The following is a 14,018-nucleotide window of genomic DNA, read 5'->3' as shown; positions in this document are numbered from 1 at the left end:
ACTGAGGTGTGTACAAAGCAAGAACCAAGCCTCCTTCACAGATTTTCTGAGGGCAATAAAACAATACCAATTTTTATAAAAGTAATTCAAATTAATTCCATTACATAAAGTGGGTATTAATTCCTCCACAATAATCAGTTTCCATATAAAAACATTTTAAGTTATCTTGAAACATGGCCCTGATAAAATTGTTTTACACCAGCCTAAGCAACTCTTTTTCCCACTTTCATAATGGAATGACACTAAGAAGAAAAGATGCAGAATGTCCACACAACTTGCGAACCCACAACTTTGGGGTTTTACCAGAGACAGCTTCCTCTTTCCTGTTAAAGAAATCCCTCCTAAAAAACCAACAAGTCAGCACTACTCCAACAGGTTTCAAATATCTCAAACTTTATTTTAATAAAGGATCAGCCTCACAGACCTGTGAGGCCTGTGCCAGTAGCTCACTTCTTGGCTTGTCCACTGCCAGCAATGGACTTTGTTCCATGACAGTTTGTTTTACAGGTGCCAAGGTTGTTTCATGAGGCAACCTAAACCAAAATACTTGCAAACACTATCATCATGCATTGCTCCATCATTTTCAGCAGAACAAACAGATTAGTATTCATCGATTTATAATAAACAACTATTTTACCAAGGCTTGACTGTACAAATACAGCAAGTTATCAAATCCTAGTGAGTGACAGGTAATACAAACACTTCATTACACACACACAAAAAATGTAATTAACAGAAATCATTTTTTGCTACTTTATATTAGATAATGTAGCTTTGTAGAATTAGCAAAGAAATAAATTCAATGAAACTTCATTCTGTACATTAGCTCAACTTAAATATATATATATATGTGTATATATATATATATATTACAAGCTTAAAAGGCTCATATAATAGTTCATTTCCAATCTGGGCTTTAAAAATCTACCAGAATGGACTCCCCATAACCACTGTATACCTATCTACTGCTTGCAAAAAGGAAAGCTTTAGCTTGCACGTGGGGGAAGGGGGAAAGAAATAAAAGACTCCACTCCTACAGTATTACCAATTGTGATAAGGACTTCAAAGTACAAAGCCAAATGCAAAGCTAGAAAGAGTCTTTTGGAAATGCATTATATAAAAACAACTAATAGGCTAGAGTTTCAGACAAAGTGATGAACATTACTCTCTTCCTTTGTTTGCCAATTAAAACAGCTCCACAACAGCTCTAAATTTCATTTGAAAATTCTGTTGTCTTGGATATTCTACTAAACAATCCATTATGGTGCCAAATCAATGATCCCCTTTCTTTAGAATAAAAAATTTACTACCTGCCTTCTTCACCTTTCCTCCCGTCTCCTGTGACTTAAAATGCAGGCATAAAACATGTAAGATGTTAAGAGGAATTACACAGCAACACAGTGGATCACAGAGTTTCTTCTACGATAACCACTTGTCAGCCTTGATCCAGTCATTTTGACAGGGAAGAGAGATTCTATTCCAGCAATGGATGGTTCTTGGTTCTACGCCTGTCCCAAAGCAATGGGGTGATGGGAGGCAGACTTGGGGATGAAAGGGAAGGTGATAAAGTGAAAGAGAATTGCAGTATTCAGAAGGTTGACTGCTTATTGTCAAGGCACTGAGAACCCTAACATTAAAAGCTTGCAATATTTTGCACAGACTTGAGTACTAGTAGAAGTTAACAGTGTAGGTTTCAAGTCATTTTACATGGAAGAGCAGGCAGAAGATTCCTTTTTTTTTTTCTTTCTGTGTACGAAGACTTTGTAATAGACTACAGCTACTTCTCAGCAATTAAAAAAGTTCAGACATGTTAAGGAATCCCCACAGCACCTGGCAAGTCCCTCTATCTCCAATATACTCCTGATTTTAGTGTTCTGAAAATACTATAAAATCAGCACACCATATTATGATGATTTTTTTCAAGGAGCCTTAACGGTTTTTTCATGCTCCAATTAAGTACTACTGTACACTGAAACTTCAGTGCTACTGCAATCCTTTTTCTCTCTCTCTCACCCTGCCCTCACACCTTGTTTCTTTCCCCACCTCACAGAGGTATATTAATGCTCCCCATTGGAAATGGCGACAGTAACGCCTTCAGATTCTGTTGTTGCAGGGATTCTTGGCACTTTCTTAGCAGGGCTTGGGATGTGCTAAGAAGAAGGGAAAAAAACCATTAAATACAGTCTTCTAGTTCACAGACATTCATACTTCATGGCTAGTCCAACTCTCAAACAACATTCATGCTACAATGGACGGCTTGGCCTTAAGTCAGTCAAATTGGTCATGCTTCATGCAAACAGACTGTGTGAGAAGAGCCAGTTTGTTCTTCTTTCATTCTTGTGCAGTTTCGTTCTTTTTATGATGAAATGTACTTTTTTAAAATCGCAGTTTCAGCTTTTTACTTCTGGCTTGTATGTTACACGTGTTAACAAAGTATTCAATGTAGCCTGTAAAACCACTTCCTCTTAACATACATGCACATGCTAAGACAAACATGTAAATGGTTTTCCACCATTTACATCAAACTTTAAAAGAGTGTCGAGCGTTCACCTCATGAACAATGCCTGGGTGGACAACTCCAACTCTTGCTTCCAGAGGTCCATCACTCATGAGCGGGCGCCGGGCGTAAGTTCTCCTGTGCTTTTCATCCACACGCACAAGGTACCATGTTCCTTCAAAGAGATCCTCTACTGAACACTGGGGAATATAATTGGCTGGAAGAAAGGGAGTAACACACTTTTAGTTGTTTCCTGGTAAGGGTTTTACCCAACACAGGCCTTTGCAGACTGGATGCACTGAGACAGAAAAGAACAAGATGGCATTTTTACTTCAGACACGTTCAGCCAAATGAACACAAGCGACTCAGAAACAGAAAGGGTTGGACATTTCCTTCATTCTACACCCTAATAATTTAAAGTCAGGTGGATTAAGTGAAAAGCATTTTCCTCTAGGACTAGGAATGATTGACATTTATTAGATTCTTACCCAAATGATGTGTTTCCTGTCTGAGCTTCATGTTTTCAGCAAAGACATCAGGTGCAATACATTTTCTTGAGTCAAGTCTTGTTTTGAGATCAGAAAGGCTGGCAGTTATTTTGTCCAGTGCAGAGCCTGCAATATAGAACCATGTAAGGTAGAGTCAGTACTACTATGTGAACATTTCAAGCCCATTCAAAATACTTTGCATTACAAAATCTGAAGTATTAGCCATTTAAAAGTATTCCCAGTTACCAACTCAAAACAATTAACAGAGTTTGAAGACTATTATTTATTTGTTCAAGGAGACACTTAAACACTCCCTGGAGCTAGAAATTCTCAGTGTGGCGCTGCTGTCATTAAGGCACTGCCCTGCAGCTTTCCTTATGCTAGAGGGTTGTGTAACAAGGCACAAGAGCTGAGCAAGGGAGGCAGGAGACATCACCCCCAGTCACTCACCAGGAGTGGCATCCTGTGTCACCCTGATGGAATACAGGGTAGCAGCGAAACCAGAGCCGTATGAGAACACACTGATTCTCTGTCCTGCCAGCTGCTCTGGGGAGTACCTGCAAATCATACAACAGCTTTTTAAAGACAGATTTAGGCCAAAGTACCAGTTTTAAATAACTAGAAACTGCATCTAGCTTTGGAAAAGCAACCAGCAAATTATAGTGTCTGTAATACATATTTAGCATACTATGTGCATAAATGCTGACTTTTGAAAACACAAATTCAAATACTGCTGTTATGAGCTCAAAAGCTGCATGGAGCAAAACATACCTGAGAAATGCCCAGAATATGATGAAGGCAGACATATTTAACTCTTAAGCAAACTAAATTTTAAAAAAATTAAGCATATCTTGGAAGTCAATGACAGAATAAAGAAAAATAAAGAAAAAAGAAAAAACCAAGAAAACCAGGAGGAGTACTTTAGTGTAAACTTAATATGATTGTGCTAAAGACTGTATTTGAAAAACAACATTAATTAAATGCTAATTTAATTTGGCTTTGCTTATTATAGTAAGATAAAGAAGACATTCCATTTTTTTTTCCACTAGTGAGGAAAAACTAGTGTTCCTAAGGGAAGGAAGAGGAGGAAAGCTGGAGCTGAGAAGAGATGCTACCTTACAAATAAGATCCTACTTTGCAAGGCATTAAGCAGCTGTTCTGGATCAGCTTCTGACACAAACATTTTCAACCTGCTTGTCATTTGAACTGAACGTGTGTGCAGAATTGTGTTTGAACTTTAGTTTTTCTGCTTAAGGCAATCTCCTGAAAAGATTTGCTAGACAATGCTTTTACAAAAGACTTTCTGAAAAAAACCTTTTATGACCTTATTCATAAACAGCTTTTCCCAATTTTATGCTTACTGGGCTAGAAGAGAGGCAAGGCAACCGTAGACTGAAGGGGTATACATATTTCCATTCTGATTGGATACAAGTAATGAAGCTTTGGTTTTCTGATTGAAGAGCTCTGCACTAGCTTTCATAAAAGCTTTTTCCACATCTCTGTCAAAGTATGTATCTTCAAGTTTTATATCCCTATTCAAAAGAGAAAAAAAAAAAAGGAGTTCAGAAACAGAACTAAAATAGCAGAAAGTAAAAACACACCTTGGATGTGTGACAGATTATGTGAATAAGAAAGACAGCAGCAATTCTCACCTGAAAGCTTCCAGACCACTGAAAACACCAGTTTTTGTTTCTGGGTTCTGGTCACTGAGAAAGTCATTCAGCAAGAGTCTAGCCACAGACTTCTGTACCAGTTTACAGTACGGAGAATGGAAAATCATGAATCCAAAGTCATTCAAGGTGAAACGTCTGTCTGTCCCCTCTGGAAGTGGCAGAAGTTTTGTGTTACAACCTATGTTTAGTACTCACTTCAAATATGGAAATAAAGCTGGCAGCACACCAGTCATCATAACATGTTGGCATAGAAGAGACACAAACATACAAGTAACACTAACTACTGCTGTCAAGTGCACTTAATACGCTGCACTGCCTCTATTTAAAAAAAATTTTACCACCTTTTGCACCAGCTAACAGTGTTTGCTCTTTCTCTAGAACAAAAAGCTGCTTAACAGAATCTCTGTATTCTACCCAGCATTTTGACATAATAATCTACTTAATCTGGCTCTCTTCACACCCATGCCTCTTAATAGAATTGAAGCAATTACTAAACATACTGGTTTAAAAAAACATCAGTATAATTAAATAACATTTAAATATTAACCTAAGTTTCTTAAAAGCCTGAATGGAGGTGGGTAACAGTATGTTTTTAACCAAGGCATTATATGTTACACCAACAAATGCCTGTAGAGACTACTGCTTACAGAGTGTCAGGAATTTAGCCATGCCGGAACAGAAATAATTTCTTACAGCATAGAGCAAATATTTCAACCACTTCAGAACATACAAAGATGAAGAGACTCACAGACTAGTTTTTAGATCAGGTACTAGAACTGTCTGTGCAGTACCACCAGGAGAGGCTACGCACCCTTCTGCCACTGGGCGTGGATCTTGTTGCGATAGACGGTGTAGCAGCGGTCTAATGCACTGAGGTAGCACTGAATGGAGAGCTTGCCATCCACCACAGGATATTCAGACACCATGTCTGGCTTGTAGAAGTCATATGCATGCTGCATGTGGGTTCCACGCAACCCTGGTGAACAGAAATTGATAAAAGATGTAAATTAAGTTTATTCAGCTGCTTTGACTCAATTGGGATGTGTTAGTTGGCACATAGAGGAAAAGGAGCAGTTTTGGCCCTGGTTCAGCAGTTTTCCATGGCACTCCTGGCCTTTTAAGGTAAGGTTTCACACAGTCCTCAACTGCCTGTAGGGGAGGACTGACCATGACAAACACATGCAATAAGTGATTGCCACATTGTCCTGGAAGCAGAATGTTGTTTTATTCAGTTCTAGTATTACTCTATCAATTTTACTGGAGAATCCTCAAGGAAATAAACAAATAGGAGCACCTCTGATTGTTCCCTGCTGCGTCCTGTAACTGGACTTGGCTGAGTTAGCCCACAGCAAAAGGAGACAAAGAACAATTTCCAGTGTTAGTGGGAGTTAATCTGCTGCTTCAACAAGGCACAAAAAGCAGGGAAGAGGCTCCAGGGCAAATGCAGTGATCTGACCTGAACAGTGCACGTTCTCCCACAGGACTAACCTCTCTCAAAAATCAACGGTGCGTTTGGGCCCACCAGCATTGCCACAGCCCCAGCTCCCCCAGTGGGCCTGGCATTTCCAGAGGCATACACAGCAATGTCTCCAGCCACCACGAGGGCATAGCGTCCTGGGAAAAACACAGGAAAAACAGTGAGAAGGAGCCACGAGTCTGGCACATCTTTACATCCATCAGCAATTTTTAGACTGCAGTTATTGAGGAGGTGACTCCAAGATTAAAGGGTTCTTCAATTTTGACTTTTTTCCCACATTTCAATTGGCAATCACCAAAATTTACAGAAGACCTTTACATTAGTAGGTAAGTCATTATTCTTCACACTGTAACTGAACTAGTGGCAAATGCCCAAGGCATTTAAGAAAAACACTTCAGAAGAGAACAGTTTACCCTCTGGATTTTTATGGTTAAGCCTGACCACTGCCATTGCAGGGCAGACTTATAGAAGAATGATGTAACTTTTTTAAAAAAATACCCTTGACTTACCATCCCAGGAACTGGACTCAATCCAGTTAATAGCATTAAAAAGAGCAGCAGTGCCTCCATAGCACGCATTGGTGGTGTCAATTCCTTCTACATCTGTATTGCCAGACTCTTCAAAAAGCTGCATCAGGACAGTCTTCACAGATTTCGACTTGTCAATTATGGTCTCCGTTCCAACTTCTAATCTCCCAATGCAATCATAGGAGAGATTGTTCCTCTCCATGAGCTTCTGAACCACAGTCAAGCAGAGGGAATTGATGTCCTCACGGTCAGAGCAGAACCCCATCCTTGCCTGGCCCAGCCCAATGGTGTACTTCCCAGCATCCACTCCATCATACTTCTCCAGCTCTGTCTGGTCAACATACTGAGCAGGAAAATATATTTCCAGTGCCACAATTCCCACATCTTTGGGCCAACAGGATTCAGCATTCACTGGAAGAGACCCAGGCATCGTGGCAGATCTTTAAGAAAAAAAGGAAAACCACAAAACCATGTGATTTACTCACATATATTTAGAGGAACCTACTTTCAGTTCCTGTTTTTGTATGGAAAAAGTTGTGCTGCATGTACTCTTTAAGGTCATTTGCAGAAGGTGAGCCTTTGCCGTTGGCGAAGCTTCGGTACAAGCACACTGTAAACATCATTACAGGTTCATAAGATTTTTTTAATTACGTAAAAATACAGATTTCAGCCCTGGAGATAAACAGATATAGATTAAGCTATCTCTGAAGCAAAACACACACTTGCCGAGTGTTAAGTGTTTGAGAAATTAATGTTCTTACTTCCGTTTATACGCAAAGTTTCAACTTTACATATAACCAAGCTAGAAACATTGGATATCTTTATTAACACTGCTAGTTGAAAAAACTCTACTAGGAAAACATTGTCTCAAAACAGGCCAGGACTCTTCAAAACCATTTTTATTTTTAAACAAAGAGACATATGTTTATACTTGCCACAGGGCAGAATTATTTCTGTGTGGGTTTTGTTTTTTGGTTTTGGTTTTCAGGGGTGTTGGTGTTCGTTTCTTTTTTCATTTGTTGCATACTCTATTTTGGCATTCCTGAACACTGGAACTCCTAATACTACGCCTGGAGGAATATTTCATGGGCTGAGATGAATAATGTTCTCCCTGACAGGCCGAGTTTCCTTGTTCTAAGCCCACAACTTTCCTGTCACCACGCCTGAGGATTCAGTACTCCCAAGGACACACCAGACCCTGTTACTGCGGCCCTCCCTCAGTCACACAGCCCGGCACATCCTCGGCCTCATCCTGACAGGCGCTCGGCCCCTCCGCGCCCAGCTCCAAGCTTCTAGAAGCCAGGACAGGCTGCGTAAAGGGACAAAGAACAGCCCTACAGCGCACTGTGCGGTTTTCAGCAAAAGAACCGATTTCGCCTTGGCTTACGTCCCCTGCTGCCGCCGACCCCACCTCCACCTCAAGGTTATCCATAACCCAGCCGGGAGACAGGCTGGGGCCGCGGGAATCTGAGTGCAGGGGCTCGCAGCGCGCCCCAACCGCAGGCTAGGCTAGGCTAGACTGGACTGGGCTGGGCTGGGCTGGGCAGGGCCGAGCAGAGCCGAGCCGAGCCGAGCCGAGCCGAGCCGAGCCGAGCCGAGCCCGGCCGCCCCCCCCAGCCCCTCGCGCCGCCGCCCCGCGCGCCCCTTACACGCTGCGGAATCCCATGGTCGGCTCCTGCCGTGCTGCGCATGCGCGCCGCGGACACTGCGCCTGCGCACCAGCACCACGCCCGCCCGGCGCGAGGTGCGGGCAGCGCCGGGACGGGGACCGTGGATTCGCCGCCTGGACGGGGCAAAAACCCCGACGGGAAACAAAACTGAATTCGCCAGCACCCGAAATCCCCGCGTGGGGAGGCTTCCTGTGTAGTTTTGACTTTGTTTGTTTGTTATTTTGGATCATCCCTCAGCACCTCGCTTCTGTTCGCAAAGGGGTGCGGTGCCGTACCGCCGTTTCACGTTTTAAACTAGACAGATTAAAAAAAAAAAACAAACAACCCACAAACTGAGCAAAACCGTAACTTTTCCTGCCTCCTGGAAGCTGTCGGGCAGGATTTTGGATGTGTTAGGGCACAGCAGCCGTCAGGGATCCAGCCAGGCCACGGGCAGGGCAGGGCGGGCCCGGAGCCCCGGGGCTGAGGGGAGCGGGGCGCCCCTGCATGTCTCCCACACGGCCCGGGGACACACGGCCCGGGGACACACGGCCTGGGGACACACGGCACCCACACGGCCCGGGGACACACGGCCCGGGGACACACGGCCTGGGGACACACGGCCCGGGGACACACGGCCCCCACACGGCCCGGGGACACACGGCCCGGGGACACACGGCACCCACACGGCCTGGGGACACACGGCCCGGGGACACACGGCCCCCACACACACGGCACCCACACGGCCCGGGGACACACGGCCCCCACAACTCAGCTACAAGGGCTTTCATCCCTAATCTGCACAGGCACTGCAGAAAGAAGCTTTCTGGTTCTCATACGAGTGTAGACACACTGCCCACAGAGATCCCAAGGTGCCGGCTGGGAAAAGGGCTTTTGGGGTCCAGCTCTCTTTCTTGCACAAAACACTTCATTTTTTTTTTTTTCAGAAAGGAAATTCTAGCTCGTCAATATCTGGCAGCCACGCTGAGGTGAGCCATGTACCTGGAGCAGAGCTCACTGCTGCTCCAAGGGCCGGGAAGCTTAAAGTCGGAGGCTGCAAAGAATTTATTTAAGATTTTTCTAAAAATCATTGACAATCAGTTTGGGTTGGAAGGGACCTCAGAGATCATCTCCTTCAAATGCCCTGCCATGGGCCAGCACACCTTGCACCAGACCAGGTTGCTCAGTGCATCCAGTCCAGCTTTAAACACTTCCAGGGATGGGGCACTCACGGCTCCCTGCAGAACTCTGAGATGCCAAAACTGGCATTCAGGTGATATTACTTGTTGCAGTTGTCTTATCAGAACACTCTGTGCAGAACAGAACTAAAGGCGGGGAGGGTGTTCCTGTCGTGTTCCCAGGCTCACCAAATACCGAAGGTCACCAGTCACACCTGGAGGGCGGCAGTCTGGGCCACCGGGCCGTGCTGCCATGAGCAGCTCTGTTTTGTAAGCTCTCACCACTGAAGGAAATGGGACATATGGCAATCTTGAGCCAGTCAGTCATTACAGAAAAAAAACGTGTTTACTCAGTGATGGACAGTCTTTTGTCTTCCTGGTCAAAAAGCAAACAACATCCTATCATTGAGTTTTTGCTGAAAATGAAAACTTTCTCAGAAACATGATTCATTTAAAAACAACAAGAAGCCCAAATGCTTTGACTTTTGGAAATGAGAAACGTGCTTTGTTTCGTGTCTCGTTATGATTCTGCTGAGAATGATCGAGAAGCATATGACAAGCCACTTCTTCCTGCCTGTGCTACCAGAAACGCATTTGTTTGTAACAACTGGCAGCATTATTGTCTTTCTTAGGAATTTGAGCGTATAAACTCAATAATTTGACTGTGTTATTTCCTGCCTAAGTTTCTAATTCTACCGGAACAGCTTACTCAACGGGGGAAAACAAGTCCCGGCCTCGCTCGCTCCAAGCGATGCCCTTGGCTGCAGGGGAGCGTTGGGAAGGGCTGTGCCGTGCAGCCCCGGCCCGCTCTGACATCACCGGTCCGTCCCCGCAGGTGGCACTGGCCGCGCCACCCCCGTGCGGCCACCAGGGGGCGCGGCCGCATCCCGCGGGCCGCCCGGCTGGGATGGGCCGGGATGGGCATCCTGCGGGATGCTCCTCACCTCCGCGCGCCTGGACACGGGCAAACCGCGGGGACCGAACCTTGGACGGGGCCGTGCGGCCCCACCCGCGGGGACGGCGGCACGTCCGAGCGCGGGGCTCCGTCGGCAGCGCGGGTGGGCGCCGGGATCCCACACCCAGCGGCAAACGCCACCGCCAGAGGAAGCGGCGACATCCCTTGGGGCAGCACCGGGCTGCCTTTCCCCGGGCGACGAGAGGTGGCGTGGGCAGGGAGACGCGCTCGGTCCGCCTTTCCCGGCTTGGGAGGGCGATGCTGTCACGACATTAAGAGGCAATCAGGGGACACACCGAAGGCTCCTCGGTTGCCGCCGGGGCGGGGGCAGAGCCCGGCGGAGCCCACAGCAGCTCACACAGCCGGGACCTCTCCCGAGGGCAGGACGGGAGGCAGGGCCGGAGCCCCCATGCCGGGATGCGGCTCTTTCGGGAGCACCTGGCTGCCCGGGCAGCGAGCGCCGCGCCCACGGGCCGGGATGCTCCGGAGGTCGGAGCCGCGCTCGGCGCGGGGTGCGGGGTGACACCCGAGTTAGGACACCCTGACACACCTTTCTGGGGTGTTTTTCATCCTTTTTTAAAATCTTTTTTTTTTTCTTTCTTTCATTCTTATTTTCATTTTTTTAAAATTATTATTATTTATTTATTTCCCGCCCGCCAAGCTACGAGAGTCCCCCCGGACGCGCTGGCATCCCTGGAACCGCTCCCGGCTCTGCCGGCCCTGCCTGCGGCTCCCCCTCCCCGCCCGCCGCCCCCCGCGTGCTTCCCCCACGCGGCTCCGCAACCCTTCGGGCCCGGCCCGAGTGCTCCGCGGCCCGAGCCGCGCTCACCGGTCGGAGGTGATGGCTCCCGGTGTAGTTCCCGATGTGGCTCCCGTTGTCGCTCCCGGTGTGGCTCCGCACGCACTCCAGACAGCACCGGCCCCCGGCGGGCGTGCGGCCCCTTTAAGCAGCTGCGCCGGCAGGCGGCCTGAGCGGCAGCGCTGTCCGCCAATCACAGCCGCGGCCGCCTCATATCCCGCCCCCCGCCCGGCGCGCGGCGGGCGGACCGGGCGGGGGGAATGGCGTGAGAAAGTGACGCGGCGTGGGCAGAGGGCGGTGCGCCAATGGGGACGCGGCAGAGGCGGCGGACGCCCAATGGGAGCCGTGCACCTTGCGGAGACAGCCAATAGGAGCGCGCGGCCGACCGCGGGTGAGGGTAGGACGGGCTCGGGCCGGGCGCGGGGCGGTTGCCCGGCAACGGGAGTGTCCGCGTGTCCCGCCCGGAGGATCCCGGCGCTCCCGGGCCCCGGCACATCCTGACCCCGGCTCATCCCGACCCCGGCTCATCCCGACCCCGTGTGTCCACGAGTGTACCGACCCCGGCGCGTCCCCACCCCGGTATGCCCCGGCACCCGGGCTCTCACGGGGCTGTGCCAGCGGAATTGCTTCACGGAGGATGTGGTGGATGTCCTGCCCTGCCCTGCCCTGGATCTTCCCGTAACATTTTCGTCCGAGCTCGTTAAATCCTCTGTGTGCCAAGCCACACATCACGGGGTTACTGCTGTCTGACAAATTGGCATTGTGTGGGTTCTTCCTGCCAGCCTGGCTTGCCTTTAGGCCGTGCAATGATTTATTTCCACCTAATCCATTGCTGCCCGCCTCCAGAGAGCTGGGAGCACAAACCTCTGTTACAGATGGGGTGCTGCTTGACAAGAGTCAAAGTTTGTAGCCTGGATAATTGTGTTGTAAACCACTTCTCAAGTGAAGGAAATGTACTCCCTTGGCAGCTGTTGGGTTCTGTGAGGTCTGACTGCTGAAGGCAGCAGAGACACCACCTTGCCCTCCTCACACCAGTGCAGGGGGTTAAAGCACCGTCCTAGGGGCAGGTAAAAACACTGCCGAGGAAATGGAAAAGCCGTCACTGAAAGTGTTAACTCCTGTCATGTTTGTTCAGTCTGTTTTGAACTTGTAACTGTTCGTTGTGCCATTGTCATGCCAAATCATCACAGATTTGTCACATAGCTATCTGTAGTGCAAGGATTGAGAAATAGTACTGAGAAATCAAGATAAGTTTTGTGTGCACGTGCTACCCTGCAGTCTCCTGATAAGCTTGTGCCAGTCACTGTTACAAGCCAGTCCCATTTGTTATTCTGAAAAAAACATGTTGACAAAATGCAAACTCAGTAGGTGATGGTGTAGTTACATCATGTAGGCACACTGTTACCTCCTTGCCTACAGACAAACAGGACTTGTCAGGAAAATTCATCTGCTCTGGGACTAAAACTTCAATTCCTTCTTCTTTTCCATTCCTACCACAAAAAAAACCAAAACAAACAAACACACACAACAAAAAACCCCAATCAAACAAAAATCAAACCAAAACAAAAAGACAACAACAAAACAATGCCTCAAAAAAAAAAAAAAAAGAGAAAAAAAAAGAGAGAAAAAAAAAAAAAAAAAAAAAAAAAAAAAGAGAGAGAGAATCAGAGCTGTATCCTTGTTCTGGACATCAAAATGGGCTTCTAATTCCAGCCTCTCAATATTCACTTGGTGGCAAAATTCCTGCCACAGCTATGCCTGGTTTGCCCTGGCTTTATGGAAGAGGTGCTGGGGAGCAAATGGAGAAGTCCTGCTTCCCTGCTCCCTGGGGGCTCAGCTGCCTGTGCACAAGACCAGCACTGATTCCCCTGTCTCAGGTAGCCTGGAATGAGGCTGCCCTGGAGAAAGCAGGGCAGTGATGGAGCTGTGTGTGATGGAGCTGTGAGGAGCCTCCTTCCCTTTCAGTTGGGAGCCGTATTCAAACTTGGGCCGTTGCCAGCGGGGCACCAGGAGTGTGCCTGTGCCTGGTGCAACCCTTGTGGTCCTGACCCAGTGACTCCCCACCTTCACCTCTGATCCACTCCTCTCTACAGACTTGTCTGCAGAGCCCCGGGAGACCTGGTCTCTGGGTTGACCCTGTTTTCCCATCAGTGGACCTGCACTGCATGTTTGTTTGGGCACTGTGAGAGTGTGCCCTTGCTGAGGTCGCTGCCCTGCTCGCTGCCTTCTCATGGCTCTGGTGTCACCTGCTTTTTCTGCTGCTGACAATGCAAACCTGCTCACCTGGGAGCCTGCACTCTGGTGGGAAGGCTTTCCTTCTGATAAATGTCTTATTTGCTTTCAAAATGGTGAAGTCAGAATTGAGTTTTGCAATTTTTTTTTTGTGCATTTATAGTCAACACTAAATGCAGATCTTAAAAAGAATCTTCCTTATTACATCTTCTACAGATGTCATAAAGAAACCTTGATGAAATTACTAAGATTAGCTTGGGGAGGTGATTCATATTATTGCTTTCTTTCCCATGGTCTATTTACCTCTACTTCTATTTAGAGATTTACCTGGTCTTTACATTGCTAAAAGCACAGTTTTTGTCTCCTCAGGATGTTTATGGGTCCAGATGCTAATTTAAATTTATATCAGGTCCAGACATCCTCCTGTTGCAGACCGGTTTGATGACTAATTCTTTGTAGCCTAAGACCTAGACCCTACTTTTTCTTATTAATCAGTGCGATTTATTTTATAATTGTTGTCAGTGGTGTTGTTCTTCTTATTCA

General features: G+C 47.1%; 1 protein-coding gene across 2 annotated transcripts; it reads right to left on the bottom strand.

Annotated features, from left to right (window-relative positions):
- Positions 1-1,701: 1,701 nt before the first annotated feature.
- Positions 1,702-11,707, bottom strand: HMGCS1 (3-hydroxy-3-methylglutaryl-CoA synthase 1). Of its 2 annotated transcripts, none has more exons than XM_083883732.1 (10): positions 11,274-11,707; positions 6,645-7,102; positions 6,147-6,272; positions 5,470-5,634; positions 4,638-4,806; positions 4,347-4,517; positions 3,436-3,542; positions 2,986-3,111; positions 2,551-2,714; positions 1,702-2,150 (listed from the first exon to the last, which is right to left on the bottom strand). In XM_083883732.1, the coding sequence occupies exons 2-10, from the start codon at positions 7,090-7,092 to the stop codon at positions 2,058-2,060; spliced, it is 1,569 nt and encodes a 522-aa protein (XP_083739858.1). In that variant the 5' UTR covers positions 7,093-7,102; positions 11,274-11,707; the 3' UTR covers positions 1,702-2,057. The 2 variants fall into 2 exon arrangements, with proteins under 2 accessions (XP_083739858.1, XP_083739857.1); XM_083883731.1 differs by lacking the exon at positions 11,274-11,707 and adding an exon at positions 8,312-8,348.
- Positions 11,708-14,018: the final 2,311 nt, after the last annotated feature.

The sequence above is a fragment of the Zosterops lateralis genome (genome assembly GCF_965231275.1).
Source record: "Zosterops lateralis genome assembly, chromosome: Z".
Taxonomy (NCBI): Eukaryota; Metazoa; Chordata; class Aves; order Passeriformes; family Zosteropidae; genus Zosterops; species Zosterops lateralis.
This window is presented reverse-complemented; position numbering and strand designations above follow the sequence as displayed.